At 49.7% G+C, this 27,716-nt stretch overlaps 1 protein-coding gene across 1 annotated transcript in view; it reads left to right on the top strand.

The window, feature by feature from the left end:
• LOC112110157 (sodium channel protein type 4 subunit alpha) overlaps positions 1 to 27,716 on the top strand; it is a gene marked incomplete at its 5' end in the record, with an annotated part of 67,878 nt that overhangs the window by 1,706 nt on the left and 38,456 nt on the right. The window contains 4 exons of the mRNA XM_026658661.2: positions 1,223 to 1,461; positions 7,617 to 7,790; positions 8,690 to 9,046; positions 14,208 to 14,636. Of these exons, the coding sequence (XP_026514446.2) occupies positions 1,223 to 1,461; positions 7,617 to 7,790; positions 8,690 to 9,046; positions 14,208 to 14,636 (1,199 nt within the window). The remainder of the gene's footprint in view (positions 1 to 1,222; positions 1,462 to 7,616; positions 7,791 to 8,689; positions 9,047 to 14,207; positions 14,637 to 27,716) is intronic.

Genomic DNA, 27,716 nt, shown 5'->3' with positions numbered 1-27,716 from the left:
AGTCATAATATCACTTCAAACCCCAGATTCATCTCTTAGCTCCTGGCCACCTGGTTCCACGGCCGGGCCCACATGGAACGTTTTTCTTGACTCGAGTAAGATGTCCCATAGACTCCTCGGCAACGGTGTGCGTTATGGACCCAGCCAGAGCTGCTATTCAGTCTTTATAGCAAGTGCAGCCAGGAGTGATTCTGTGACTTCCTAAATAAAAGCACACTCTATTCATTCACTGATTTATCCTCCTGGCTATAACATGTCTCTTCGACGCCAGCCCTTAGCCAGTCCCATCTGTGAACACAAATATGAAAGCTGCAAGCTGATCCAGCATAGGCACTGTCAGTTCGGGCATTCCAGCTGACCCCACATGCACTGGGGGACAGGCCCCCATTAAGATAGCCAAGATCCAAAGCGCAGGAAAGGTCTGATAGACCAGGAATAGTTTATTCATTGACTCCTTGCCCTTTCCAGTCCTCTTTGATTTAGTGGATCAGCTGCATTTCCCCTGGATCTGTTTCATCAGAGATGCAGCTGTTCAACAATAATTGGGGCTGGGCTATTCAGAGGCCCAAGGGAGTTAGGCACTCAATCGCAGTGGCTGTCTCAGATTGTAAGCCACTTAGGGCAGGGACCATCTGTTTGTTCAGCACATAGCACAATAGGGTTCAGGGCCAGGAGTGGAGCTCCTGGTTGCTACGGTAATACAAATAAATATATAAATAACCAGTTCAGTGGGATTCGGGTACTGAACTCTCGGCTCATTTGAAAGCCCCAGCTTAGATCAGCTGCATTTTTGAATGTCAGCCCAGCCAAGCTGGGTTCAGACACTTTTCTCCACCAAGTTGTTTTCCTGTGCTGCGGTGGGAAACGTCACATCCTGGACAGGAGCAGATAGGTGTCTGCCAGTGGGTTTGCATACAGCCTAATGAACACATTCTCGAGGACGAAGATAATGCCTGTGTCCCACAGACGCCTGTGTTTCTGTTACACCTTCATGACGCCTACCACATCTGTGTGCCCCAAACAGTCCTTTGCACAACCATAACAAAGAGTTTGGCACCCTTTTGCACCCACTCTATGCCCAATGTCCCAATGCACTAGTCTTGTTGCCACCGCTAGGCTGGATCAAGAATCCTCAGCCAAGCTCCCATCTGTTGACTTAGCATGTGACTCTTCTCTGGAGGCGCCTGGGCAATGACACGGGGTCTTTGTCTCTTGTTTTCAGAGCTAGAGGAAGCTCACCAGAAATGTCCGCCCTGGTGGTATAAATTCGCCCATACATTCCTGGTCTGGGACTGCTGCCCTCTCTGGCTGAAGCTGAAGGCGTTTGTACGGCTGATCGTGATGGACCCGTTTGTCGACCTGGGGATCACAATCTGCATTGTTCTCAACACGCTGTTCATGGCCATGGAGCACTACCCGATGACCGAAGAGTTTGAGAACGTGCTAACTGTGGGGAACCTGGTAGGAAATTGCCTGGCTTTGATTTTTCCATTGATCACCCTTTACAGCTCTGCTCCAGAGCTCGGCGAGGGACCTATGAGCAGTGACTGCGGGCGTGTGGACAACCCCCTGCCGTACTGCAGGGACGGTGCTGAGCAGGGTTGGATTGCAGCATGACTGCACCAACTCAAGGAAAGCTACCACGAGAGGCAGAAGGGGACCAGGGGCCACCCGTTTCTCCTGCTGGAGCTTCCCTGAAGAAGCTCATGTGGCCTGACACCTCCTTGTCAGCCTTGATGCAACTGTGCATCACAGCCCTGTGGACGGGTCCCAGCCCACTGTAGGGAGCCTGGTCAAAAAGACCACTGCCAGCGTGGGCAATTCCAAGTGAAGATGAGACCCCAGACAGCCAGGCTGTCCATCAAGGCACAGCCCTGAAGACTGGTCCTGCCAGCCTGTTCTCTGCCCTGACATCCAGGATTTGCCAGACACCGGCCTTGCTCGTTACCTGGCTGGGTGTTCACGTGGCTGTGCAGGTGGGATTTTCCAAGGAGTCGAAAGGAGATAGGCACCCAAATCCCACTGGAATCTGTGAAGTAAGCACCTAACTCCTGTTGGCTCCCTGGTAATCCCAAGCCTGAGAAGACTCCGTATTTGTTGCCTAGCTGTGATCTCCTCCCCAGCAAAGCCAGAGTCTCAGCCCAAGCAGCTTCTGTTTACATGTTGCGAGGTGTCCCCATGGCCCAGGGGGGCAAAATGATGATTTCATTCCCTTGTGTCTTCTGAATCGGGTATTTTCTCCTCGCTGGGCTGCACAGGGCCATTTGAACTCTTGCATCTGGACACGGGATCCTCTTAGCTGTCAGCAGAAGCAGGAGACTCCAAGGCACTTTGCTGGGTATAGGGGGGGCCCTGCTGAGGGGCAAATGTTAACATTCCTGTAGCTCTTCACAGACCACTGGAACGTGCCACACAATTGCCATCCTGCCTGGGAATTTCACTGGGGCATGGCCCCAGCCCCCATCAAATTGCTAACTCCCCTTGGCTCCCCTGAACACCCCAGGTTAAAATGTTGCCATACAGCGGAGGATGCATGTTTCACCCACCCATGTTCTCACAAACTCCTCAAGAGGCCAGGGAAGGCCCATCATTTTAAAGGGAGCTACTGATCCTGGTGGCCCTGCAGCCCACTCGTGAGGGTGTGGTACCGGTGCCCCTCTGCGCCCGATCTGCAGAGCAGGTCAGTCTGTTACAGCCCATTGTTTGTCTTAGCAAACCCAGACAAACTGGGGACCTCAAGAGCTGTCCCAGCTGGCGCTAAAGAGCTGGGCTGTAACAGGCTCATTTCCTCTGTGGATCAGGCACAGAGGGGGAGCTGTCAGGCACACATACCACTGTTTCTGGGAGCCTGCCTTGAGACCAATTGGCGTGATGCTCGGAGGCGCTGAGTGCCCGCAGCCCCACAAATGCCCTGGGGTCTGTGTGTGCCGTTCTTTGGAGAATCCGGTTCTAGGCAGACAGATTGGAGGCCACTTTTGGAAATGCTGCAGCCTCAATAAACAGCCTGGAAGCTGGACTTCTGGCTCTCTGGGCAGGGCGCAGCACAGCGCAGCTCCCAGCTCATGCAGGGCTCAAGACAGCAGCCCCGGAAATCGATTCAGAACTGAGGGGCAGGGCGGCGAGAACAGCGTCCAAGTGTGACTGTAAGGGCAGACTCCTTGGGAACTGCCAGGTCCAGGCAACAGGAGGGGAAGGGAGCACCAGGCAGGAGGAGGAAGAAGGAGCGGTGAGACAGGAGGCTGGCGTTGGATAAAGGGGAGCAGGAGCAGGTGTAGCAGAGATGGAAGAAGACTGCGCTGTGCTGGCCAAGAAGGTTGTGAGCTTGATGCCGAAGGCGAGAGACGGCCAGGTGCCTGAGAGAATGGGGCAGAGCTGAGTGGTACAGCCAGGGGGCTCTGATCCCTGGGCCGAAGGAAACGTCATCTGGGCGTCGAGAGTGGGGAAGAGACCGTCCCAAAACGGCAAAGAGATGAGAAGCCAGCGCTGTGTGAGTGCGATGCTGGGTCTGGCTACACGGCATTTGGGGTGGGAGGGCAGGACAGGCAGACAGGCCTGAGCTAGATCTGATACGAGCCCAGCCCAGACCCTGGGCAGCTTGCCCGCACTAAGGCCTGTGCTGCCGCGGCTTCACTGCTATTGGGCTATGCATGCCGCAGTCACCCCTTCATTGCAAGGTAGCCATATCCTGTACGTGTGTCACTGCAAAGCCTGCATTAGCTCTCCCTCCCTGCCCCGTGGCTTTCAGTGTGAGCAGAGCAGGCCTGCATTAGGTGCTACATGTCAGAGAGGCAAGCACCCAGCAATTCTTGTTGTCACCTTGCCGTAAGACGGGGGGGAGCCGAAGGGAACTGGGGTCAATATCTACCTGTTTCCCTTTGTGTGCACAACCCTTGCCATCTCACCCCCCAGAGCAGACTGTGCGTGTCCAGGCACTCTCTGTCCCTGGCTCTCCCTCCATGCAGGGGACCCAGTATGTTATGACTTCACTCCATTTCCCTTTGCATTGGAACATAAAGCAGGCCCCAACCTTCTCCACCTTCCCTCACATGGCTAGGCTAGTCTCACTCCCAGAGCCTCTGTGCATAGCTGCTGAACGGACACAGAGTGGGGGCCAGCGGCCCTAGGCATAATGACGCTAGTCACATACCGGCTTTGTATCTGATTTCATTCAGGAAATACAAGGGGATTAATAGACTATTGGGTTTAGCACAGTCTATCCACAAAACCAGCTCTGGCTTTTCCTTTAGTCTATTTACAATCCTCCTGCAGAGTTTAAATCCAGGAGGACAGCGGGGGGTGGCGGAGGCAGAGAGCTCTGCCAGTGCCTTCCCCAGGCAGGGCTGTGCATGCAGAGAGAGTGAGCATGCTCCCCAATGGCCTAAGCATCCATATTGCTGCTGCCAAGCACCCACTCGGCCTTGCCCCCTGCCTGCCACCTCGTGCGTGTCATTCGTGCCGTGGGAGCCCAGTGATTCAAACCATTCTCCCAAGGATAAGACCTCAGCACATTTGCAAACCGCTTGCCTGCAGCAGCAGAGCAGGATGTGATCCTGCTCCAGACCAAAGCAGGGTCAGACGAGAAGCCTGCCAGGGACCCCAGCTGCTCCTCACTCTCTCCCCTCCCATCCTGCTCCCCCCAGACCCTATGGAACTCCAGTGAAGGATGGTCCATGGATTCCGAGGTGGGGGAGCATGGCATGAAGCCAGTGCTCCCGCCCGCTGGTGGATTGCCCACGGGAGGTACATACAACGTGTGCCTAGACTCAGGGCACAGACGTGACTTTGTGGGTCATGACTAAAAGTTGGAGAGTTGGAATAAAACCTCTTCCTGCTGTAGACACTTGGGATGAGGAGGAGCAGCTGTAGACACTTGGGATGAGGGGGAAACCGGGTACTGAGCATGAGCGGAAAGGCCAGCTAGCTTACTAGCCCTTCAGAGACGGGTTCGCCGATTTAAACGTGTCAGAGATAGCTTCTCCCTGAGACCCAGCCTCATGCAGCCGGATTCTCAGAGCTCAGTTACAGTTTGGGCACCAAAATCAGTGACTAGATTTGCCAGAGCTCAGCACACTGGGGCACAGAATTCTTTTGAAAATCTGGCCCATGGTGACGGTAACGCTTGCTGCCATTTGAGTGCCAAACTCAGTCAGAACTGTAAGGGAAAGTGTTCGTCTCCAGCTCAGAAAGCAGCCGAATGGATTCCACAAGAGCCACTCTCCCTCCCCTTCCCAGCAAACTCCCTTTTGGACTGAGCCCAGGCAGAATCTCCGAAGAAAACCTTGTGGGAGAGAGAGGTAAGGGAGTTAGGATGAAGAGACCTTCTCGTTGGGCTCGCATGATCATCTTGTCTGACCTCCTGCCTAGCACAGACCAGCGGATTTCACCCAGGAATTCCTGCATCTGGCCCAGCACCCTGTGGCTCGACGAGACAATATGATTATAATCAGTCTGGCCGGTGAGGAGATGAAGTCCAGCAGGAGTCAAATACAAATGGAAACTAAAGTCCGCAAAATAAGCATTGCTGAGCTGAACACGTGTCGTGTGTGCAACCTACCATCAGCCCAGCTCTGCACACCCAGAACTCGGGGCCATGAAATGCAAACACTTGTAGTAGGTGGCTAATTGTCACATAATTGCTACTGTACTGAGGTAATGCGATAATGCAGAGCATCGTTATAGTCCCAATAAGACAGTAATGTGTAAAAGCCAGATCGCTTTACCCAGCAGCCGACCTCAGGAGGAGTGACAGAGGCAGAGCGCTGGACAGGACCCCTGGGTTTCCTCCTGAGTTGAAAGTAACTTGAGGGTGCTACTTGGTCAACTGGATTTTATTTTGTTGTGACAACATCCCTGCATGCCAAGTATTTCTGAAGGCAATTGGTGGCGAAAGCGTTCACCCGGGGCTCACACACAATAGTGCTCTTTCTCCCGTTCCCAGTCAGCCCAGAGCTGCCACATAGCAGCGACATTACCTTCGTTCGGGGTCTCCTGGAGCCCGTCGCACTCCCACACGGCTTCCAGCAAAAGAACTCCAGTGCACTCGGCCTCTCTGGGCTCCCAGGAAGAGAATTCCAGGGCTCTGCGTCTCCTGAGGCTCTTGGACTATCTGCTTTAGTTTTACTTTTCCTGTGCTGTCATGCCTGGTGTGTGCCATTTTATGCTCTGCCGTTAGGGCATGTCTACACTGCACTCGGGGTGTGATGCACAGTGTGGAGACATAGCCGAGCTAGCTTTGTCTGAGTGACAATAGCAGTGCAGCTGCAGCAGCATGGGCAGTGGCTGCTCCACTCTGTACCCAGGGTCCTGGGTGAGCAGGGGTAGCCCACGCCACCCTCCATGCTGCCACAGCTTCACTGCTATTATTACCTAAGGTAGCTTTCATCTAGCTAGAGAAGATACAAATGGCCACACTGGCCCAGACCAATGGTCCATCTAGCCCAGTATCCTGTCTGCCGACAGTAGACAGAGGCAGATGCTTCAGAGGGAGTGAACAGAACAGGGCAATTATAAGTGATCCATCTGCTGACATGCACTCCCAGGGTCTGGCAGTCAGAGGTTAGGGACTCCAGAGCGTGGGTTTGCATCCCTGCCCATCCTGGCTAATAGCCATTGTTGTGCCTATCCTCCAGGAACTTACCTAGTTCTTTTTTTAACTCAGTTACACTTTGGTCCTTCACAACAGCCCCTGGCAAAGCTAGAGCAAAGCTGGCTCGGATATGTTGATGCATGTTACCGTCGCACCGCCCAACAGCAGGGCAGACAGACTCTCAGAGGCACAGCACCAAACTTGCAGCTCTTTAACCCTGGGCTGCTCTGGGAGTGACCGGCCCCCAATGTAACTAGCCCCTGGAGCTCTGCTGTAAGTTACCTCCGCCCTGCCTGGGCTGCCTCGGAGGAGCTCTGCCATTGCTCAGAATCCCCACAGCGCTGTGTGCTCTGGCCCTGCCACTGGCCCGCCCCCACTGCCAGGGACCGATGGCGGTCTTACACAGTGTCCGCATGGGGGGAATTGTTCCCAGGTTGGGTAAGGGCCGAGGGGCTGTCGCAGGATGGAGCCTCCCTCTTCTGGATCTGTGCTGTTTCTATGCCCTCAGACGTGCTAAAACGTAAACCTGCTTTTCCACCCATGTGTGAGGCCGAGCCCTATGGCGAGCCCTGTGATCCCTATCATAACTGGGGACGGGGTGGGCGATGGCTGGCCCAGTCCTGCCTTGTCCAGCACACCCTGAAACCAGCCTGGAGGCGATGCAGGAGATGGCCCTGAGCCCGTACTTTTACACAAACAAAGTCAGGGGGAGCTGCGGCAGCACCTGTAGCTTTGATCATATGCCCTGAAAGGAAAGGCACTGAATGTTCATGTGATGGGTGGTCAGCACCGGGGGCCAGGGTGCACTGCATTATGGCCCCAAGCCAGGGTCCATTGGCAGCAGCGCAGACTCCGTAGGCTTTGGATCAGGCCCTCTGGTGCCGTGGCATGATCTCAGTCGGCTGCCCACTGCTGCTTTCTAAGCCGGGGTGGGCTCTGGTGCTAGATCCCCCCTGGGCCCATCCCCCTCCCTCGGGGCACTGTGATGTGCAGATTGTGTGATGAGCACTAACGGGGTCTGTTTTCAAAGGTCTTCACTGGGATCTTCACTGCGGAGATGGTGCTAAAGCTCATAGCCCTGGATCCCTACGACTACTTCCAGCAGGGGTGGAACATATTTGACAGCATCATTGTCACCCTGAGCTTGGTGGAGCTGGGCCTGGCCAATGTGCAGGGGCTCTCTGTGCTCCGATCCTTCCGCCTGGTAGGTTGCCCTGTGGCTCTGCTGTGCTGAGGGGCTTCATGGCAAGTGCCATACCCAGAGAAGGGTCATTTCTAACTCCCGGGCGGTGACGGTCACTGAATCACGTTGGGTTCAAAGATCAGGCTGATGCAGCCCAGGTTGAACGTTCCGTGTGCCCTGGCGGAGCTGTTAGCATGGCGGGTGCGAGGAAGGCATGTCTGTACTGTCCATTTTAGATGAAATGGCAACAGCAGCTCCCCTCGCCTTATTGGGGCAGTAGCTAAACCAGGGCCGGCTCCAGCATTTCTGCCGCCCCAAACAAAAAAAACAAAAAAAATTGCGATCGGCGGCGGCAATAAGAAAAAAAAGCCGCGATCGGCAGCGGCAGTTCAGCGGCAGGTCCTTCGCTCCTAGAGGGAGTGAGGGACCTGCCGCCCCCGAATTGCCGCAGGTGCCGCCCCTCTCCCTTGGCCGCCCCAAGCGCCTGCTTGTTAAGCTGGTGCCTGAAGCCGGCCCTGAGCTAAACTCACAGGGACATCTGCATTCCCTCTGAGCTAATATAGGAACAGCCAGGCTGGCTGGATCAGACCCGAGGTCCGTCCAGACCAGTGTCCTGTCTCTGTCAGAGGCCAGCACCAGATGCTACAGCGAAAGATGCAGGAAGCCATGCAGGAGGTAGTTAGCTATCTGCCCCATGACAGTTTCCTCCTAACCCACAGTGGTTAGAGGTTGGGTTAGGCGTGGAAGCTGGAGGCTTTGTACCCCTTCCAAAACACTTGTGTTTTTAGTATTTACCACTGTCACTCTGCATACTATCTGAATGCTGTCACTCAGAATCCTGCATCCTCTTGATGTCAGTGATATCTTGTGGCAATGAGTTCCACAGGCCAATCAAGGTTTCTGTTTCCACCTCCTTGCAGTTGAGAGTTTTCAAGCTTGCCAAGTCCTGGCCGACCCTCAGCATGCTCATAAAGATCATCGGCAACTCCGTGGGGGCTCTAGGAAACCTCACCCTGGTACTGGCCATCATCGTCTTCATCTTTGCCGTGGTGGGCATGCAGCTGTTTGGGAAGAGCTATAAGGAGTGCGTGTGCAAGATCTCTCTGGACTGCACGCTGCCCCGCTGGCACATGCACGACTTCTTCCACGCCTTCCTCATCATCTTCCGCATCCTGTGCGGGGAGTGGATCGAGACCATGTGGGACTGTATGCAGGTGGCTGGCCAGCCCATGTGCCTCATTGTCTTCTTGATGGTCATGGTCATCGGGAACCTCGTGGTGAGTTTTGTTTCAGCCCGAAAAACCAAAAATGTATCATTTTGGTTTGATCCAGAATGCCTTTTAAAAAAAACCATTTCCGTTCGCCCAGTAAGCGAGAAAAGCTGGAACTCGCCCAGCTCAAGAGCGGAGGGAATGGAAGGCAGGGAAGGACCTGCTCATTGCAAAGGTATCTAGTGCCTCAGGGGGGATGGTGATGCTGTATGGAATATGGGCGACCATTTATAATATTATCAATACCAAATTGCAATGACTCTTATACCAGATATGCCACGTAAGGTAACCGTGGAAAAGGTATGATTTCCCAAACATAAGCTTGTTTATATGTAAGAGAAGTATGATTGCTCAGAGCTCCAGTATGAAACTGGAGAAAAGCCTGTTGAGAGTCTTTGGGTTAAGTTTAGATCTGGGACGTTGGCAAGTCCTGTCTCCCTGTGCCTTAGCTTTCCCTCTCTTTGTTTGAATTGTAAGCTCTTCAAAGCAGGGACTGTGTTTGTACAGCAGCTAGCGCAATGGGCCTAAACCTCAGCTGGCGCCTGTATGGGCTACTGTAAGATAAGTGATGCAGGACTGTTGTACTTCTGTACGTTTGTAATGGGGCACAGATCCTGTAGGGATGGCGCCTTGGATATGTTTATCCTAATAACAATACTAACTGGTGGCTGGGCAGCTAGAGAGTGAGGAGCCGAGAGCGAGTGTTTGATGGCTCAGGCGTCTTCCTTACATGGATTTCAGATAAGAACATAGGAACATAAGAATGGCCATACTGGGTCAGACCAAAGGTCCATCTAACCCAGTATCCATTGCTCTCCCTTTGGTCCCATTTTATCAACGGACGCAACCATGAGCCAGCAAAACCCCAAATGATTTACTCTGGGGTCAAATGAATCATTTCATTTAATTTTCAAAGGGTTTGAAATGTTTGCGATATTTTTTAAACAAAATGTAGGTCAACACTGAAACGAAACGGCTTTCCGAAGTGACATGTTGAAATGTTTCGTTTGGACATTTACAGGTTTTTCCATTTTGTTTTGGCTGAAACTAGTCACTGAATTCAACTTAAAATTGCATTTTTTGGTAAAAAAACGATTAGCACAGAAATGTCACCTGCTCTCCTTCCCACCCTCATCCACATGACAAATCCTGACACCTCCCCAATACACCCTGTATTTCCCCTCATTCTCCTCCTCTCCACAGCGCCCCTTTCTGTTGGATTTCCACACGGGAGCCGTGCAGCCGGAGGCTGCATCTCCTCCGCCCCCCTGTTTACCTCCCTCGATGACCGAGCTGCTCACTGCCCTGATACCACTCCTGAATTGCACACGTAACCCCTAAGTTCCAGGGAAGTGTGAAATCCTTTCTAACCTTGGTCCCCTTCTACCCGCTGGCTTTGAAAGTGATTTTCCTGGCTGCATGGGTCCTGTTCTCTCCTCCAAAGGAGCAACGTGGCAGCAGGCATCCTGGTGGCTTGTCTAGTTGCTTCTATTACTTCTCAGAATTGTGTAAGCCTATTGGAATTCACTTTGAAAACTATCTAGGAGAGAGCTGACTGCATCTCCTTCTGCGTCACGGCACTTTGTGGGCATCACTAAAGATGTTCCTGCCATCCTGGGACCTCCACAGCTCCCCAGGGGCCAAATTCAGCCCTGGTATAAGAGGGCAGAAGGCCCTGGAGGCCAGTGGGGTTGGGCAGCTCCGGGATCTGTCAGTGTGGCTGAGCTCACCTCCAGGATGGAAAGTCACAGCTCAGGTTCCATGCCAGGCACAGCCCCAGAGCTGGCCGGTGGATCAGTGCGAGACAGGGTGTGAGATGCATAACAAGCACCATCAGGCCTGGGTGCTGACGCTGCAGAGGGCAGTGCTGGAGGCAGGGGAGGGGCTGCAAAGTCATGGCTTTTCCTGAATTTTCCTGAATCCTGAATTTCGATTCACTGGTTTGTGACTTATTACTGCATGGAGCGGGGGCAGAGTGCCCCTTCCCCAGGTTGCAGAGTGCTCACACTGAAGCCCCATAAGGTGAGCAGATAGCAAGTGTAAAAAATCGAGATGAGGGTGAGGGGGTAATAGGTGGCTATATAAGAAAAAGCCCCCCAAATCGGGACTGTCCGTATAAAATCGGGACATCTGGTCACCCTAAGCCCCACTAGCAACCAACCTGATTTCCCGTGGGAGACCAAGCCTCAGAGGGTGGCTGCTCCACGCTTAAGACCCACAACAGGCCACCGAGCTCGAGCAGACACTTCTGCAGAGTCCCAGGTAAAGGGGAGCAGCCTGGACCCGCTTCCATGCCCTCTCTGCGTAGGGAAACCAGCCCAGTACTGTGTTTCAGGTCCTGGAGCATAAACCAGGTGATGGCCTAAGAATTCTGGCTACAGTGATGTATATTTATGGAGCCCTCCCCCCAGATAATGCCATTGCCCTTTACTAGTAATGACACTTTGGGCATTTCCTTTGGCATTATTAAAGGGGGAAGGGAGGAAGTCACTCAGGTGACAAGGTAATCAACTCCTGCCGAAACACTCCGGAGACAACAGCAACAGAAATGATTAGCTGTAATTGGTACTTAACGTGAGTATTAAACTGGTGTGGTCCCCGGGATTTATTTAAAGACTCTGTTTAAGTCATATGGCATGAGCCATGCGAAAACAGCAGTGACCTTGAATAGCAGCTAATTCCCTTCTCAAATGTGCTCCTGGCACCGGGAGGCACAAACATCAACAGCTGTGGGGGCTGGACTGGAGGGGTCAGTTTTTCACAGCAAATGCATTTCACGTTCTGGGCGATGCTGCTGTACCCTGTAAAGCACCAGCGGCTCCCATTGCGCAGCGAGGCTAGCCTTTCTCTGGGGAGGGTCAGAGTCGCTGGATACTGGGGCAAAAGCTGTGGTTGGACCAATTAGCTCTTTGTGCAATGGGGCGTCCTCTGGAGCGAAGACAATGGTGGGAATGCAGCCAGTGCAATATGGGACTGAGGCAGGGCATCCCATGAGAGGGTCCGTGCGCAGGGCCCCATGCTCTTCACTACTGCGCAGTGCAGAGGGGAGCAATCACCAGTAGATTAGGGCCTGGGGCACAGCTCCTCAGCCCCCAAAGCTCCACCCAAGGTGATGAGTCAAGACAAGGATGGTGGGAAGTCATGGAGCTTGCTCCCATTAGGTTAACTCAGGATTTTTGAATGCTAGGGATTGCCTGTAGTGCAGATCCATAAAGAAACAGATGAATGCATGAATTGGATGGTTCTGTGCCCAGTGCAAGGAAAAGCCTCTTTGTACCAAAAGGTTAATGCAACACTTGCCTGTTTTGAAAACTCTCACACTTTCAGTCTCCCATGGATGACCCAGGGCGGTCCTTGAGCACTGCGGCATTACCAACTCTCCCGAGTTGAGTTATCATGAGTCTCACGCTATTGGTTTTGGTTTTGTAAGCTCCAGCTTCTGGAGTCACGTGAGTCCACAAGAATCTCAGCTTGTATTACAAAAAATTAAAAGAGATACAAGGTGAGTGCTGTAATATCTTTAATTGGATCAACTTCTGTTGGTGAAAGAGACAGCAAAGAAGAGCTCTGTGCAGCTCAAAAGCTTGTCTCTCTCACCAGCAGAAGCTGGTCCAATAAAAGGTATTGCCTCGCCCAACTTGTGTCTCTCATATCCTGGGGCCAACACAGCTACAACAACATTGCAAACAAAAAATGAAAAGTAAGTTGTTAGTCCTCATTGATGGGGTGAAAAATGCTCAGTGGAGGCACCCGGGCCACATTTTGAAGCTTTTCTCTGTAGCTATGAGGGCTAGAAGCTCACTTTCATTGAAATAAAAGCCAAGATTCCCATGTAATCACGTGATCCAGGAGCTGGGATTTACAAAAAACCACCAAATATCGTGAGAAACACGATAAAATCGTGAGAGTTGGTGACCCTGCTACAACTCTGTGAATAGTTCTAGTAGAGTAGTGAACCACTCACATACTGAATGTCAGACACATGCTTGACTCAGGGCCTGGTTGACTCAGGGCCTATGTTACTTCTGCTGGCTCAGGAGGGAGCCAAAGTGTGGTGCCAGTGTAACCCACACAGCTCCTGGGTGTGGTGTTCTATCCCATCTGGTGGCACCAAGATCACTTAGAGAGATTAATGAGTTTGCTCTGCAGCCTTAGCTAAGAGGCAGTTGCCTTTTAGCTCATGCTGTAGAGGCTCATGCACTAAGCTCCAGAGGTCCCAGATTCGATCCCGCCCGATGATGACCGGGGTCTGTTGGTGTTACACATGGAGCCAGTGGTCTGTGGAGAGCTGTCTGGTCACATGGTGCTGGTTCTTCTCCCTTCATCTCCAGTTGCTTCTACAGCTCTCAGGCTCTTCACTGCAGAGGAGAGCCTGTGGGGCTGGAAAGGCAGATGGAACCGAGAAGGAGAAATGGGGGCCACCAGCAGGGGAGGAAGGAATGAGGCAGCTGGGCAGCATGTCCAGGGGAACATGGGAAGAAGGGCACCAGCTCTGGGAACAGACCAGGCAGGGGAGATTGGGGATGGAGACGAAATAGCAGCACAGAACACGAGGAGGTGATGGGGTGACAGACCTTTTTACAGAAGCAACACCACACTGTGTTGCATTACAGATACTGAAGCTATATCTGCACAGTGCAGTTAACCTGGGCTCTGCTTTAACTCAAGCTGGAACCCACCCGCTTTGCGGTGAGGACACGGGAAAATAGTGCGCTATCTTCTCACAATCCCCCCCTCCCTCAGGACAGACGAGTTCTCCCACAATGGGCACCTGCATGGGAAAGACTCCAGGGTGCCTCAGCCAAGGAAGGGCACGTCACTTTGCAGCCGGGATGCTCACTCTTGGGCGAGGCTCACCGGGTGCTCAGACCTGGGTGCTGATCACCTGGGTCAACCAAGCAGCGAAGACCTTCCCTTACAAATGGATCCGCACTTTCCTACTGCGACTCCTCCAGAGGGGAGCAATTGCTGTCAGGGCCACAGGCAATTGTGGATGGGAGGGTCAAGTCCACACAGTCACAAACGGGAGGGTGGTGTCCATATGAGATTTTGTCTTAGTAAGGCGTGGTCCACACCATGGAAAATATTGAGATCCCCGCCTGATCTAGACCCTAGGACTGTGCTCATGTCTGACACTAAACCTGGTGTTTGCTTTTGTCCCCTCCAGGTCCTGAACCTTTTCTTAGCTTTGCTGCTGAGCTCCTTCAGCGCCGATAGCCTTGCGGCTTCTGATGATGATGGCGAGATGAACAATTTGCAGATTGCTATTGGCAGGATCACCAGGGCGATTGACTTTGTAAAGAGAACTGTCCTCATGCTACTTCACCTGCGGTGGAAGGAGAAGAGAGAGCCAGCCGAGGAACAAGAGGATAATAAGAAAGACAACTATGTGCTAAACCACATGGATTCAGGCCAGGATTCCAAGTCGGAGTATATGGATGGAGTAGCTGGGAAAGAGCAGTTGTTTGTGGATGAGCTGGACCACATGAATTTCATTAACAACCCCAACCTGACTGTCCAAGTGCCAATTGCCTCTGAGGAGTCCGACCTCTATGATGAAGAAACGAGCACTCAGTCAGACACAGAAGACACCAAGGTAGGCATATCAGTCTTTGCTTTAGCCAGCCAGCCTCACGGATGGTAATGGGCCATGTCCTGTTGTCCAGCACTCCCATTCAAGGCAGAGAGGGGACTGGAGTGGGATTTGCATTGCATGTTGCAGGATTGTTTTCTAGGGCTGCAGCGACAAGCCTGATGGGAATTGCATGCACATTCAGTTGCCCAAACTGGGATGTCAATGGAATCGATGGGTCTGTGCTGCAGACAAAGGAGCAGATGCACTAGGTTTGCTAAATCATTGCAGTTGCCCCAGGCAGCTCTTTACTCTTCCTGCATTTTGAGCATTAAGTGGCAACCATGGGGAAGTGGGGGAGGAAGGAATCATGCTGCAGACTTCAAACCAAACCTCCCCCCCACTCGCCAGCCCCCAACTGGGCCCCCTCCTCCACTCAGATAAGCAGACGGAAGAGGAGCATTTGGCCAGGACCTTTGCCCACTGGTATACTCAAAAATAGCTAGTCACCATTTGGCTGAAACTCTGTCTATAAAAGTCACTCGGTACGTGAGACTGTGGCCTCGTCTACACTTACAAATGTTGCTGCTTTAACTATACCAGCCTAGAGAAAGCAGCAAAGCCCCACCTCTAGTGCAGACGCCATGATACTGGTGTAGAAGTGCTCAGGCCAGGGGACTGATGGAAGCTGAGGAACCGGAGTGGGGGCTAGTCTGCTTGACAGCGGCGTTGTCAGTTGAGCTCTAACCGTGGAGTTCCTTTGCCGATCTAGTTAAACCACTGCCCTGAATGCCATGCACTGCACTGGCAAACAACTCTGCTTTCTAGGGGTAAATTGCATCGAAATGAGGGGGTTTGCCCTGTCTGTTGGGGGTGATTTTTTCGAACTCCTAACCAACATAGCTATGACACCAAAACTGTGTAGTGTAGATCTGGCCTAAGCTATCCTGGTATAAGCACCATTATCCTGGAATAAGTGCATCTACAAGAGAGCTTTTACCAGCATAATGATATCAGCAAAAAATCTCACTCCTAACTGGCAGAGCTATGCAGCCCTGAGTATGAGCCATTTCTGGCCAAAGGAACATTCTTTGTGATGGCAACATCTGGCTGTCTCCGGCTCTGCTGTCTGGGGTGGGGATGGGAGCAGGGAGTATATGTCTCTGTAGTGATTAAAGTCCTGGACTAAAACCAAATGGAAACATCTGCTCCCTTGTTGTCTCCTTCTTCTTTCATTTATTTCATCTCCCTGTGGGAAAATGAGTTGTGCTTTATGCTATGAAAGCCACGGCTCTAGTGTTGCATGATCCCAGATCCCGCAGGGATGAGTGCAGCATAGGAACATAGCAATACAATTGAACAGTATTCTGCATGTCTGTTAGCTGGTCTATTTATGCCAGTGTGTCTCCAACTGGGAGTCCACTGGTACCTGGGTCAAACCCACGGCAGTAGAAGTCGGAAGGATGAGAGACAGTGGTGAGTGGAAGGAAGGTTTATCCCGACATCCTGTTTTGGGATGGGGGCAGTTTAGCAGGTTGTTCCCCTTTTTAGGTACAATCAGGTGGAAAAAATTGTCCTGTAGAGGTTGCACACTCTACAGCAGCAGCAGAGAACCGCTGGGATATGACAGCTCTCAGCTATTGTTCTCTCTAGGGGCACACTCCACCGTACCCATCTACCTCTTAACTCCATTCACCACAAAGGCAGTGCTGCCTCTGGATGGCTCCGTGGGATGTGACAACCTGTCACAAGGCAAGGAAGAGAGCTCACTGAGTGTGGCTTTTACCCACCGCCTTCCACACTTGGCCCCATTGGAGTCAGTGGCCACTGCTGGGGCTCCTCCTCTGAGAACCCGGCCACTTCTTTAGGTGCTTAACTTTAAGCAACAGACTCAAAATGTTTGGCCTTATTTTTCCCCCCAATTGCTGTTCATAGGGATAAATTCCTCTTTTCTCAGCCCTAAAAGACCAAGGGAGAAGTTCTCCATGTGATAGGCAATGAACTGGGATTTGGCCACATGACTCTCATTATAGGAGAAGTTGGTAGTGCCACCTACAGTTGAAGTTGCCTGACGCTCTCCGTAAGAAGACCCTATTTTCAGTTCCTTCTAACTGTTCCAAAATGTGACCTTTCTGGCTAAAGTTTTCCATGCTGGGCATATGCCTCGGGAGGAGTTATTCTGGAACAGTTCCGCAAAAAAATGTTCAGCCATTTCCAAGAATAAGATTAGGGACTAATACATCAGTTTGTCCATGTTAAAAAATCCTTACAACTGTTTCATTGAGAAGGTCCAGGGCCTCTGTGCTTTGAACTTGAAATTTGGTAAGGGGAGTTGCCCTAAGGTCAGCGAGGTGCCTTTTGCCATCCCGATGAAAATCAGCCAAGTGATAAGCCCCTGACAAATACAGTAAGCACATGTTCACTAATGGTTTCTTAGAGTTTGGCAGCTACATTTCCCAAATATTCCGTCCACACTGAGCATGCTCCAGCCCCCCACGCCTCCTTGGTATGAGTGGACTGCACTAAAATCAGGACATCTGGTCACCCTAACTGCACATGTGCCATCCCCCCAGAGTGACTGAGCATGCTCCTTTCTAGGGCTGCAGCCAGACTTTATGTGCAATTGGTCCTCCAGGCTGCTGGAAGCTGCTGATCCACTGAAACTGAAAGAAGTAAGACAGACCATCTCTCAGTGCTCTTCAAGTTGCTGCTCCAGCTGGTGCCCTGGCAGCATGGAGATGAAGGAAGAAGCAGCTTCTCTTTAAGGCAGAGGGATAAGGAACGGGGGCTAGGAGCAGGAATAGGAGCAGATGAGGAGGCAAGGGCAGGGAGCATGGGCAGAAAGGTTATAACCACTAGAGCGCACTCCTCTCCAGAACTTGGAATCAAACCCAACATTCCTGAGTCCCAACAGTCCTCTGGTGTCAGCCAGTAGTTGTGAAACCTACTGACAAAGCATGTGTCTCATCCCCCGGCAAGCCTTCTACTGCTTCCGGTTATTCTATTAGCTTGAGTGCTGGAGGGTCTAAAAGTTCTAGCCCCGATGGCTACTTATACTGGCGACAGCGTGGTTCTGCATGATGGAATTTCTGTTTATTCCATTTACTTTTTTAAAAACTTAAGAAATGACATTAAAACACAAACGCCCTATGTTAAAAATGCAATTCAGGTTGCAATGTCGAGCACTCAGAAATTAGTAAATGACAGAATTAAGGCTGCTTGTGCTACTTTCATTCATCCCTCTTGTGCGAAGACACCATGAGACACTCATTAATTACATGATCACAGACTGTTTTTTCCACAAGACCCTGCCCATTCAGTGCTCATCCAGCCTCCAACAATTTCTTGCCTCGCCCTCCCCAGCCCTTTGTGCTACTCACCCCTCTGTGATGTGGGGCTGCGTGGAGCCCCTGGCAGCATGGCTCCTGCGGGAGCTGTGAGAACCAAGGGCACAGTCAGTTCCCCTGGCTTGGTGCCGGCTTCTTTTTAATGTTGCAGTACGGGGGGCTTCCACCCCTTGGGGATGATCCACATGTTCCCTTCTTTCCTTTCCCCATCACTTCTCATCCTAACCCCCTCCTGGGCCCCTTTCACACTCTGGGTAATTCGTCCTGGACTCCTTGACATTTACACTCTCTTAGATTTCAAACCTTTTTCCTGTGTGAGCTTCTGGCTCATACAAACCCAGGAACCCCCATCCCCCAAGTCAGATTCTGGATCTCTTATGAACTGCAGCCCAGCGGAACTTGCTAAGGAGATGGGTTACAAATGGAAATTCATAGAAGGGGCCACGGTGATTACACAGTCTGGCCTCCTGTACGACACAGCCAGAGAACTTCCCTGAAATAACTGCTGTTTGAACTAGAGCAGGTCTTTTAGTAAAAACATCCAATCTTGATTTAAATAGTGTCAGTGATGGAGAATCCACCATGACCCTTGGTAAATAGCTCCAATGGTTAATTACCCTCCCTGTTAAAAACATACACCTTATCTCCAATCTGAATCTGTCTAGCCTCAACTTTCAGCCATGGGGTTGTGTTAGACCTTACTCTGCTAGACCGAAGAGCCCATTATTAAATATTTGTTCCTCATGTAAATACTTATAGACTGTGATTATGGCACCCTGTAAACAGTGTGATTTAACTAATACACAGAGAACCCCTGCTGCTGTGGAGTACAGGGATATAAACTCGAAAGCTACCTGGTTGAAAGGACATCAGGTCATGTTGATATCAACAGATACCAGTGGGCGGCCGCAGAGTCAGTGCCAGGGATGTAGCTTTCCAATTCGATTATAAATGACTTGGGGGAAGGTGGTGAAATTTGCTGACGCCACTAAAATTGGATCCACTGTTAATACCTTAGAAAAGATCAGCTGCAGGCAGGCTCCCATGGCATGGGGGCAGCGGGGGCCTGAGACGAAGCGGAGGAAGTTTAACATGGATAATCATTAAACGATGCATCTTAGAGCTAAAAGTCACAAGGTTTCTGATGTCTGTGTTGCTGGCTAATGCCCTAGAAGGCACTGACAGCGAGTGCGACGCAGGGAATCACATGGGCTGCAGTAACATAACAATGGAGAGACAAGCAAGGAAAAAACCCTATAAGATTTGAGCCTGCATGAAAATGAGTCTAATAAACAAGCCCAGGGGAAATTATTAGGGCTGTCGATTAATCGCAGTTAACTCATGCAATTCACTCAAAAAATTAATTGTGATTAAAAAAATTAATCACAATTAATCGCAGTTTTAATCGCACTGTTAAACAATAGACTACAAATTGAAATTTTAAAAATATTGTTGGATGTTTTTCTACATTTTCAAAAATATTTATTTCAGTTAAAACACAGAATACAAAATGTACAGTGCTCACTTTATATTATTATTTCTGATTACAAATATTTGCACTGTAAAAATGATAAACAAAAGAAAACATATTTTTCAATTCACCTCATACAAGTACTGTAGTGCAATCTCTTTATCGTGAAAGTGCAACTTACAAATGTAGATTTTTTTTTGTTACATAACTGCACTCAAAAACAAAACAATGTAAAACTTCCACCTTTTCATGCTCTCTGTATGTGTATGTATATATATCTCCTTAATATATGTTCCATTCTATGCATCTGAAGAAGTGGGCTGTAGCCCACAAAAGCTGATGCTCAAATAAATTTGTTAGTCTCTAAGGTGCCACAAGTACTCCTGTTCTTTTTGCGGATACAGACTAACACGGCTGCTACTCTGAAACCAATGTAAAACTTTAGAGCCTAAAAGTCCACTCAGTTCTACTTCTTGTTCAGCCAATCACTAAGACAAATGAATTTCTTTACATTTATGGGAGATAATGCTGCCTGCTTCTTATTCACAATGTCACCTGAAAGTGAGAACGGGCGTTCGCATGGCACTTTTGTAGCCAGCATTGCAAGGTATTTACATACCAAATATGCTAAAGATTCGTATGCCCCTTTATGCTTCGACCACCATTCCAGAGGATATGCTTCCATGCTGATGATGCTCGTTAAAAAATAATGCATTAATTAAATTTGTGACTCAACTCCTTAGGGGACAATTGTATGTCTCCTGCTGTTTTACCTGTATTCTGCCATATATTTCATTTTATAGCAGTCTCGGATGATGACCCAAGACATGTTGTTCGTTTTAAGAACACTTCCACGGCAGATTTGACAAAACGCAAGGAAGGTACCAATGTGAGATTTCTAAAGATAGCTACAGCACTTGACCCAAGGTTTAAGAATCTGAAGTGCTGTCCAAAATCTGAGAGGGACGAGATGTGGAGCATGCTTTCAGAAGTCTTAAACGAGCAACACTCTGATGTGGAAACTACAGAACCTGAACCACCAAATAAGAAAATCAACCCTCTGCTGGTGGCATCTGACTCAGATGATGAAAATGAACATGCGTCGGTCCGCACTGCTTTGGATCGTTATCGAACAGAACCCGTCATCAGCATGGATGCATGTCCTCTGGAATGGTGGTTGAAATATGAAGGTACATATGAATCTTTAGCGCATCTGGCACATGAATATCTTGTGACGTCGTCTACAAAAGTGCCATGCGAACGCCTGTTCTCACTTTCAGATGACATGGGCAGCATTATCTCCTGCAAATGTAAACAAACTTGATTGGCTGAACAAGAAATAGGACTGAGTGGACTTGCAGGCTCTAAAGTTTTACGTTGTTTTATTTTTGAAAACAGTTATTTTTTGTTCATAATTCTACATTTATAAGTTCAACTTTCATGATAAAGAGATTGCACTACAGTACTTGTATTGCGTGAATTGAAGAACACTATTTCTTTTATTTTTTACAGTGCAAATATTTCTAATCAAAAATAAATATAAAGTGAGCACTGTACACTTTGTATCCTGTGTTGTAACTGAAATCAATATATTTGAAAATGTAGAAAACATCCAAAAATATTGAAATAAATGGTATTCTTTTATTGTTTAACAGTGCGATTAGTTACAATTAATTTTTTTAATCACTTGACAGCCCTAGAAATTATACCACTCTGTCAGATCATAACAGGGACTGCTTTCATGGAGCACTGAAATTGGGCCACCATATCTGTTGTGCAGGGAGAAAAGCTACTGGACTGATCAGTGTTACGGAGGGGTTTGCCTATGTCAAGAGAGTGAACAGCTACAACCTATGCAGTCTGGAGACTCAGGGTATGGCTACACTACAGAGGCACTGCTGCAGCGTTGCCATGCCGCAGTGCAGCTGCTTCCTACGTTGACAGGAGGGGTTGGTAATCCACTTCTCCGAGAGGCAGTAGCTAGGTCGACAGAAGAATTCTTCTGCCCATCCAGCTGCATCTACAGTGGTGGTTATAAAGAATGAGGAGTACTTGTGGCACCTTAGAGACTAACAAATTTATTTGAGCATAAGCTTTCATGGGCTAAAACCCACTTCATCGGATGCCAGTGTCAACCTAACCACATTTCATAGTCCTGAGCAATATAGCTAGGTCAATCGAATTTTCACACCTGTATACCAGGCCTTTGAAGGGCTTCCGTTGGCTATGCTGGAGCTGTGAGATGTGCAGGTGGGTGAATCATGGATTTTCCAGTTCACTGGCAATTCTGAAATGTCTGGAAAAAATTGCTTCAGGTTGAGCAAAATGTTTTGTTTGATTTCAGCTCACATTCCAAATCACTGTCCAGTTCCTTCGCTGTGCTCATTTGTTTGTGTGCAGTTGTTGCTTCTCTGTAGCGTTAGCCACGTCCCACGTGGGGCTTGGCTCCTTGGGAAGGTACAGTGCAGCAAGCCAGGGTGTGAATCGACAGCACGCCAGCTTGCTGCTCAGTAACGTCCCCTGGACGCTGCTGCAGCCGCTCCAGCTTCTGCCATGTAGCAATATCCATGTGGGACATCACTGCATAGCAAACTGGTGTGCTGTAGATTCACACCCTGGGCTGTAACGTGCTGTGTAGACAAGCCCTTGGATCAGTCTTGGCGCTTGCTGGTCTGGTGCACAATTTACAGGTGAGTGTAACCAAGAGGATAGGAGCCAACCTCAGAGATTCATAGATTCCAAGGCCAGAAGGCACCATTGTGAATACCTAATCTGACTTCCTGCAAACACAGGTCATCTCCAAAATACGCCCTGGAGCAGATCTGTTAGAAAACATCCCGTCTCGATTTAAAACTGTCAGTGATGGAGAATCCACCACGGCCCTTGGGAAATTGTTCCAATGGTTAATTACTCTGTGTTAAAAATTTATGCCCAGTTTCCAGTCTGAATTTGTCCCGCTGGCCCACTCAGCCCGCTCAGCCTGCTGCCAGCCGGGGTCCCAGCCGCTGGCCCCGCTCAGCCTCCTGCCGGCCTGGGTGAGCTGCCGGGGGCCGGCCCCTTGCCAGTCGAGGTCCCGGCCGCCGGCCCCGCTCAGCCTCCTGCTGGCCTGGGGTTCCGTTCACGCAGGCCAGCAGGAGCTGCTCAGCCCACAGCCAGTCTGGGGTTCCGTCCGCCGGCTCCTGCCAGCCAGAATCCCAGCCGCCGGTCCACTCAGCCCGCTGCCGGCTGAGTGAATGGAACCCCAGGCCGGCAGCGGGCTCAGCAGCGTCTGGGACCCGCAGCCTGCCATTAAAAAAAAATCACCAAAGGTGGCACGCGTGCCGTAGGTTGAGGACCCCTGTTCTAGTGTATACTGTGTGTATGCTGTGTGTACTGTACTTTATGGTAATTTTCACTATAAGCGATTTTCCTCTTACGCGCTGACCTTAGAACCTAACCCCCGCGTAAGATGTGACTCCACTGTATTCATTTTTGAAAGTTTATAATAAGCGATGCTCTGGGGGGTGGGGAGGTGGTGCAAGATGGAAGTTTTGCCTAGGCCACAAAATATCCTTACACCGGGCCTGCATGGACTATAGTTCCGGTGAAGTTTCTCCAGCCAGCAGTACACATGGTGCTGATCCTGTAGGCACAGCCAGGAGCTGGGTGCAAAAAGCTCCCCAGGCCCAGATATCAGAGACGCTTCCTCTGAGTCTCTCACTTGCAGCCTACTCCTTGACTGTTCACTGCTGCAGAGTTGGGAGGTGAATCTCTGGGCTGTGACGGGTTGGATCACAGAAACCCCCTTGGGAACTGCCACCTGATGTGCCAAGACTACCCCTGCTTCTGTTTTCCCTGCCAGCTCAGGACTCCAGCACCCTGTCTTGCTGAATTAGACACTCCAGTCCCCTTCAACACAGACCCAGGGTCTGAATCACTTGTCCCAAAGCTGCAAGTTTACCTAAAAACAGCTCACAGGAGTGTGCTTGTCTTTAGCACTCAGATGCTCAACTCCCAATGGGGTCTAAACCCAGATAAATCCGTTTTACCGGATAAATTGTTCGCCCTCTATAACACTGATAGAGAGATATGCACAGCTGTTTGCTCCCCCAGGTATTAATATATACTCTGAGTAAATTACTAAATAAAAAGTGATTTTATTAAATACAGACAGTAGGATTTAAGTAGTTCAAAGTAGTAACGGACAGAACAAAGTAAGTCACAAGCAAAATAAAATAAAATGCGCAAATCTATGCCTAATCAAACTAAATACAGATAATCTCACCCTCAGAGATGCTTCAGTAAGTTTTTCTCAGACTGGACACCTTCCAGGCCTGGGCACAATTCTTTCTCCTGGTGTACAGCTCTTGTTCCAGCTTAGGTGTTATCTAGGGGATTCTCCATGATGGCTCCTCCCTCTCTCTGTTCTCTTCCACCCCTTTATATATCTTTTGCATAAGGCGGGAACTCTTTGTCCCTCTGGGTTTTCACCCCCCCTCACTGGAAAAGCACCAGGTTAAAGATGGATTCCAGTTCAGGTGACATGATCACATGTCACTGCAAGACTTCATTACTCACTTGCCAGCACACACATATACAGGAAGACTCACAGGTAAACACAGTCATCTGCAGACAATGGTCCTTGTTAATGGGAGTCATCAAGATTCCAAACCATCATTAATGGCCCACACTTTACATAATTACAATAGGCCCTCAGAGTTATGTTTTATATTTCTAGTTTTAGATACAAGAGTGGTACATTTCTACAAATAGGATGATCACACTCAGTAGATTATGAGCTTTGTAATGATACCTTACAAGAGACCCTTTGCATGAAGCATATCCCAATTACATTACATTCACTTATATTTTTATAAAACCATATAGACTGCACAACGTCACACCCTCCTCCTGCTGCACAACGTCACATGGGCAATGACATGCTCCAGGTGTGCAGCTGCTGCCGAGTGTCCCTGGCACTTGTGAGACCCATGAAAGAGGGATGCTCCAGTGGGTAATTCTGTCATTGGCAGTGTGACGGTACCTCCCATAAGGCTTTATGGGAATATGACATAACTGGAATACGTTTTGTGCTGCCTGTGCCATGTAACATATCTCTGTAAAGGTTATGGTCTACTAGATCTATTCATCCTATTTGTACACCTATATCATTTTCTACTTGAGGTTAAGAATATTGGCTATATACTTGCTTGATTTCTAAGTAAGCTTTGTGAGGCATTTGGTCAGCTTCTTTGGGAAGGAATTTGCAAGGTTAAGTACCCGATCAGGAAGCACTTGGGGAACAATGCATCTTGGAATGCTCCGATCCACATAAGAAGTCTTCCTGGAGACATACAAGATACCATGTGGACAATGGCTTCTACCTGTAAAGACTGTGAGTCATGCATGGACTTGGAGCTGGACTTTGCATAGGAGTGAGGAGGGGGTCTCCACCTGCAAGAGAAAGTCTATTTAAACCCCTGGGAGACCCCTCCATTTTGTCTTCAGCTGGCTAAAGAGGGAGCCTCTCCACCCCCCAGGATACTTGGAAGAAACTGGAACAAAGGGGTGTGAGTGATTGCTGGACCCAGGCTAAAAGGAGATTAGTCTGTAAAAGGGAGCATTCTGGAACTGGTGAGGATCTTATCTGTATTCAGTTTGATTAAACATAGATTTCCGCATTTTATTTTATTTTGCTTGGTGACTTACTTTGTTCTGTCGGTTACTACTTGGAACCACTTAAATCCTACTTTCTGTATCTAATAAAATCACTTTTTACTTATTAATTAACTCAGCGTATGTATTAATACCTGGGGGAGCAAACAACTGTGCATATCTCTCTATCAGTGTTATAGAGGGCGAACAATGTATGAGTTTACCCTGCATAAGCTTTATACAGGGTAAAACGGATTTATTTGGGTTTAAACCCCATTGGGATTTGGGCATCTGAGTGCTAAAGACAAGCACACTTCTGTGAGCTGTTTTCAGGTAAACCTGCAGCTTTGGGGCAAGTAATTCAGACCCTGGGTCTTTGTTGGAGCAGACGGGAGTGTCTGGCTCAGCAAGACAGGGTGCTGGAGTCCTGAGCTGGCAGGGAAAACGGGAGCAGAGGTAGAACTTGGCACATCAGGTGGCAGCACCCAGGGGGTTTCTGTGATCCAACCCATCACAGTGGCGTAGTCGGCAGGATCTGTGCACAGCTGATTGCTTTGAGGTACTGGTAGTGATTTTAAGTGAGTTTTAAGTGTGGTGGCTGGAGAACAGACAAAGTGGTTACTGGTTTATTTTCTGTTTGCTTATTTTGGGTAAGGGAAGTAGGGACAGAAAAGGAAGCAAAATAAATAAGATTGAAGATCAGAAGAAGCTAAAACTGCACTGGTTGCAAATTATCCAGAAAGGCTGAACACTGGGCACTGTGAAAGTCTCTGTTAACTAAGCATCCCCTGAGCTGAGTGCATCCCAGTTTCAGTGAACTGCAGAGGGGTTGTGGCCCAGCACAAGAAAGCAGGAAAATGAGTACCCAGTGACGCCGCTAATAAACTAGAGCTGGCTAGACTGGAAGCAAAAGAGAAAGAAAACCAACATAAGAGACGGCTAGAACTAAGACAATTAGAAATTAATGCTGTGGAGGCAGGAAAAGCCAGGGAAGAGGCTGCCCACAAGAGAGCTATGGAGGCAGAGACAGCAAGGGTGGAGGCAGAGGAAACTGCCCACAAGAGAGCTATGGAGGCAGAGGAAACTGCCCACAAGAGGGCTATGGAGGCCCAGAGGGAGGCCCAGAAACATGAACTGGCTGTTATGGAATTGAAGAGACAAAACCCTCCACCTGCTGGCTCCACTTCCCCAAAAATCCACAAATGGGAGCGACTATGTCCACAGTATGATAAGTCCAGCGATATTGCCAAATATTTCATCACCTTTGAGAGACTGTGCACCATCCATGCCATCCCTGAAGATCAGAAGATGACCACATTGATAGCAAAATTGACTGGCAGAGCTCTGGACATATTCAATAAGATGCCTATTGATGATGCTTCAAACTATGGTAAATTTAAGGATCTGGTTTTGAAACAGTTTCAGGTTACACCTGAAACCTACAGGGTTAAATTCAGAAGTCTTAAGAGGGGATCTGGATTGAGTAATGTGGCTTATGCCAATGAAATGAGAGATTTGGTAGATAAGTGGGTGCGGGGGAAAGGCATTACAAGCTTCAAAGGGATGTGTGATCTGGTTACTCAGGAACACTTCTGTTAGCTGCTTTCAGGTAAACCTGCAGCTTTGGGGCAAGTAATTCAGACCCTGGGTCTTTGTTGGAGCAGATGGGGTGCTGGGGTCCCGAGCTGGCAGGGAAAGCAGGGGGCAGAAGTAGTCTTGGCACATTGGGCAACAGCTCCCGGGGTGGGGGGGGGTCTGTGATCCAACCCATCACAGGCAGCCACCCGCCATACCCAGCAGGGAGATCCCCATATTCCTGCTAGCCTTTCTGAGAAGCTTGGGCCATGCCAAGAGTCATACAGACACTGGCCCAGAGATAAAGGTTCCAGATGAAGTCCCCGTTGAAGTCACTGGTCGCTCTGCCATTGACTTCAATGGGCCAGGATTTCACCTGGAGAATTGGAATCTCTCTTAACTGGCTGGACGCTGGGGCTTGTTTTCTTCCAGCGTCTGATGCCAAGCTAATGAACCTGGGGGGGATGGAGGCAAGAAGGGCCACACAGAGCTGCTCCCCCCTTAAACAAACATGTCAAGCTGGGGCAGGAGTAGGGTAAAAGGTGGGGCTAAGTTCCGCCCACAGCAGCTGGGCAGTGGCAGACACTGGCCATTTCTGTAAGGAATCCTTCTCAGGGTTGTGCCCCATCAATATCCCCCTTGCTCCGGCTCCATGGTAGAGCCCGGCTCCCCAGTGCTTAACGCGGCCTGATGAAAAGGAGGGGGGAGGAGTCTGTCATAACCCAGCCGATTTAAATTTTCACACACTTGATACAGACAATTCACAAGGTCTTTGATAAACACATCACATCAGCACCTTCAACCTTTCACTCATGAAGCCATTTGCACATATTTGTTTTAAAAGAGGCTGCAGGCTTCATACAAATTATTAAAATTAAATACATCCTGTGAGTTGAGGGGGATATGGGAATGGGGGTGCCGCGAAATTCGGTGGAGCTGGGGGATCTCTGGGGATATGGCTACAGTGAGATTCACTGGAGTTGGGGGGGTCTCTGGGAATATGGGGTGGGGGTGCAGTGAGATTCAGTGGGGTTGGGGGGGTCTCTGGCGATAGAGGTACAGTGAAATTCAGTGGGG

This window comes from Terrapene carolina, unplaced genomic scaffold (assembly GCF_002925995.2).
Source record: "Terrapene carolina triunguis isolate 2854851 unplaced genomic scaffold, T_m_triunguis-2.0 Scaffold495, whole genome shotgun sequence".
NCBI lineage: Eukaryota > Metazoa > Chordata > Testudines > Emydidae > Terrapene > Terrapene triunguis.
The sequence above is the reverse complement of the archived record's forward strand: the minus strand, read 5'-3'. Positions and strand labels throughout refer to the sequence as shown.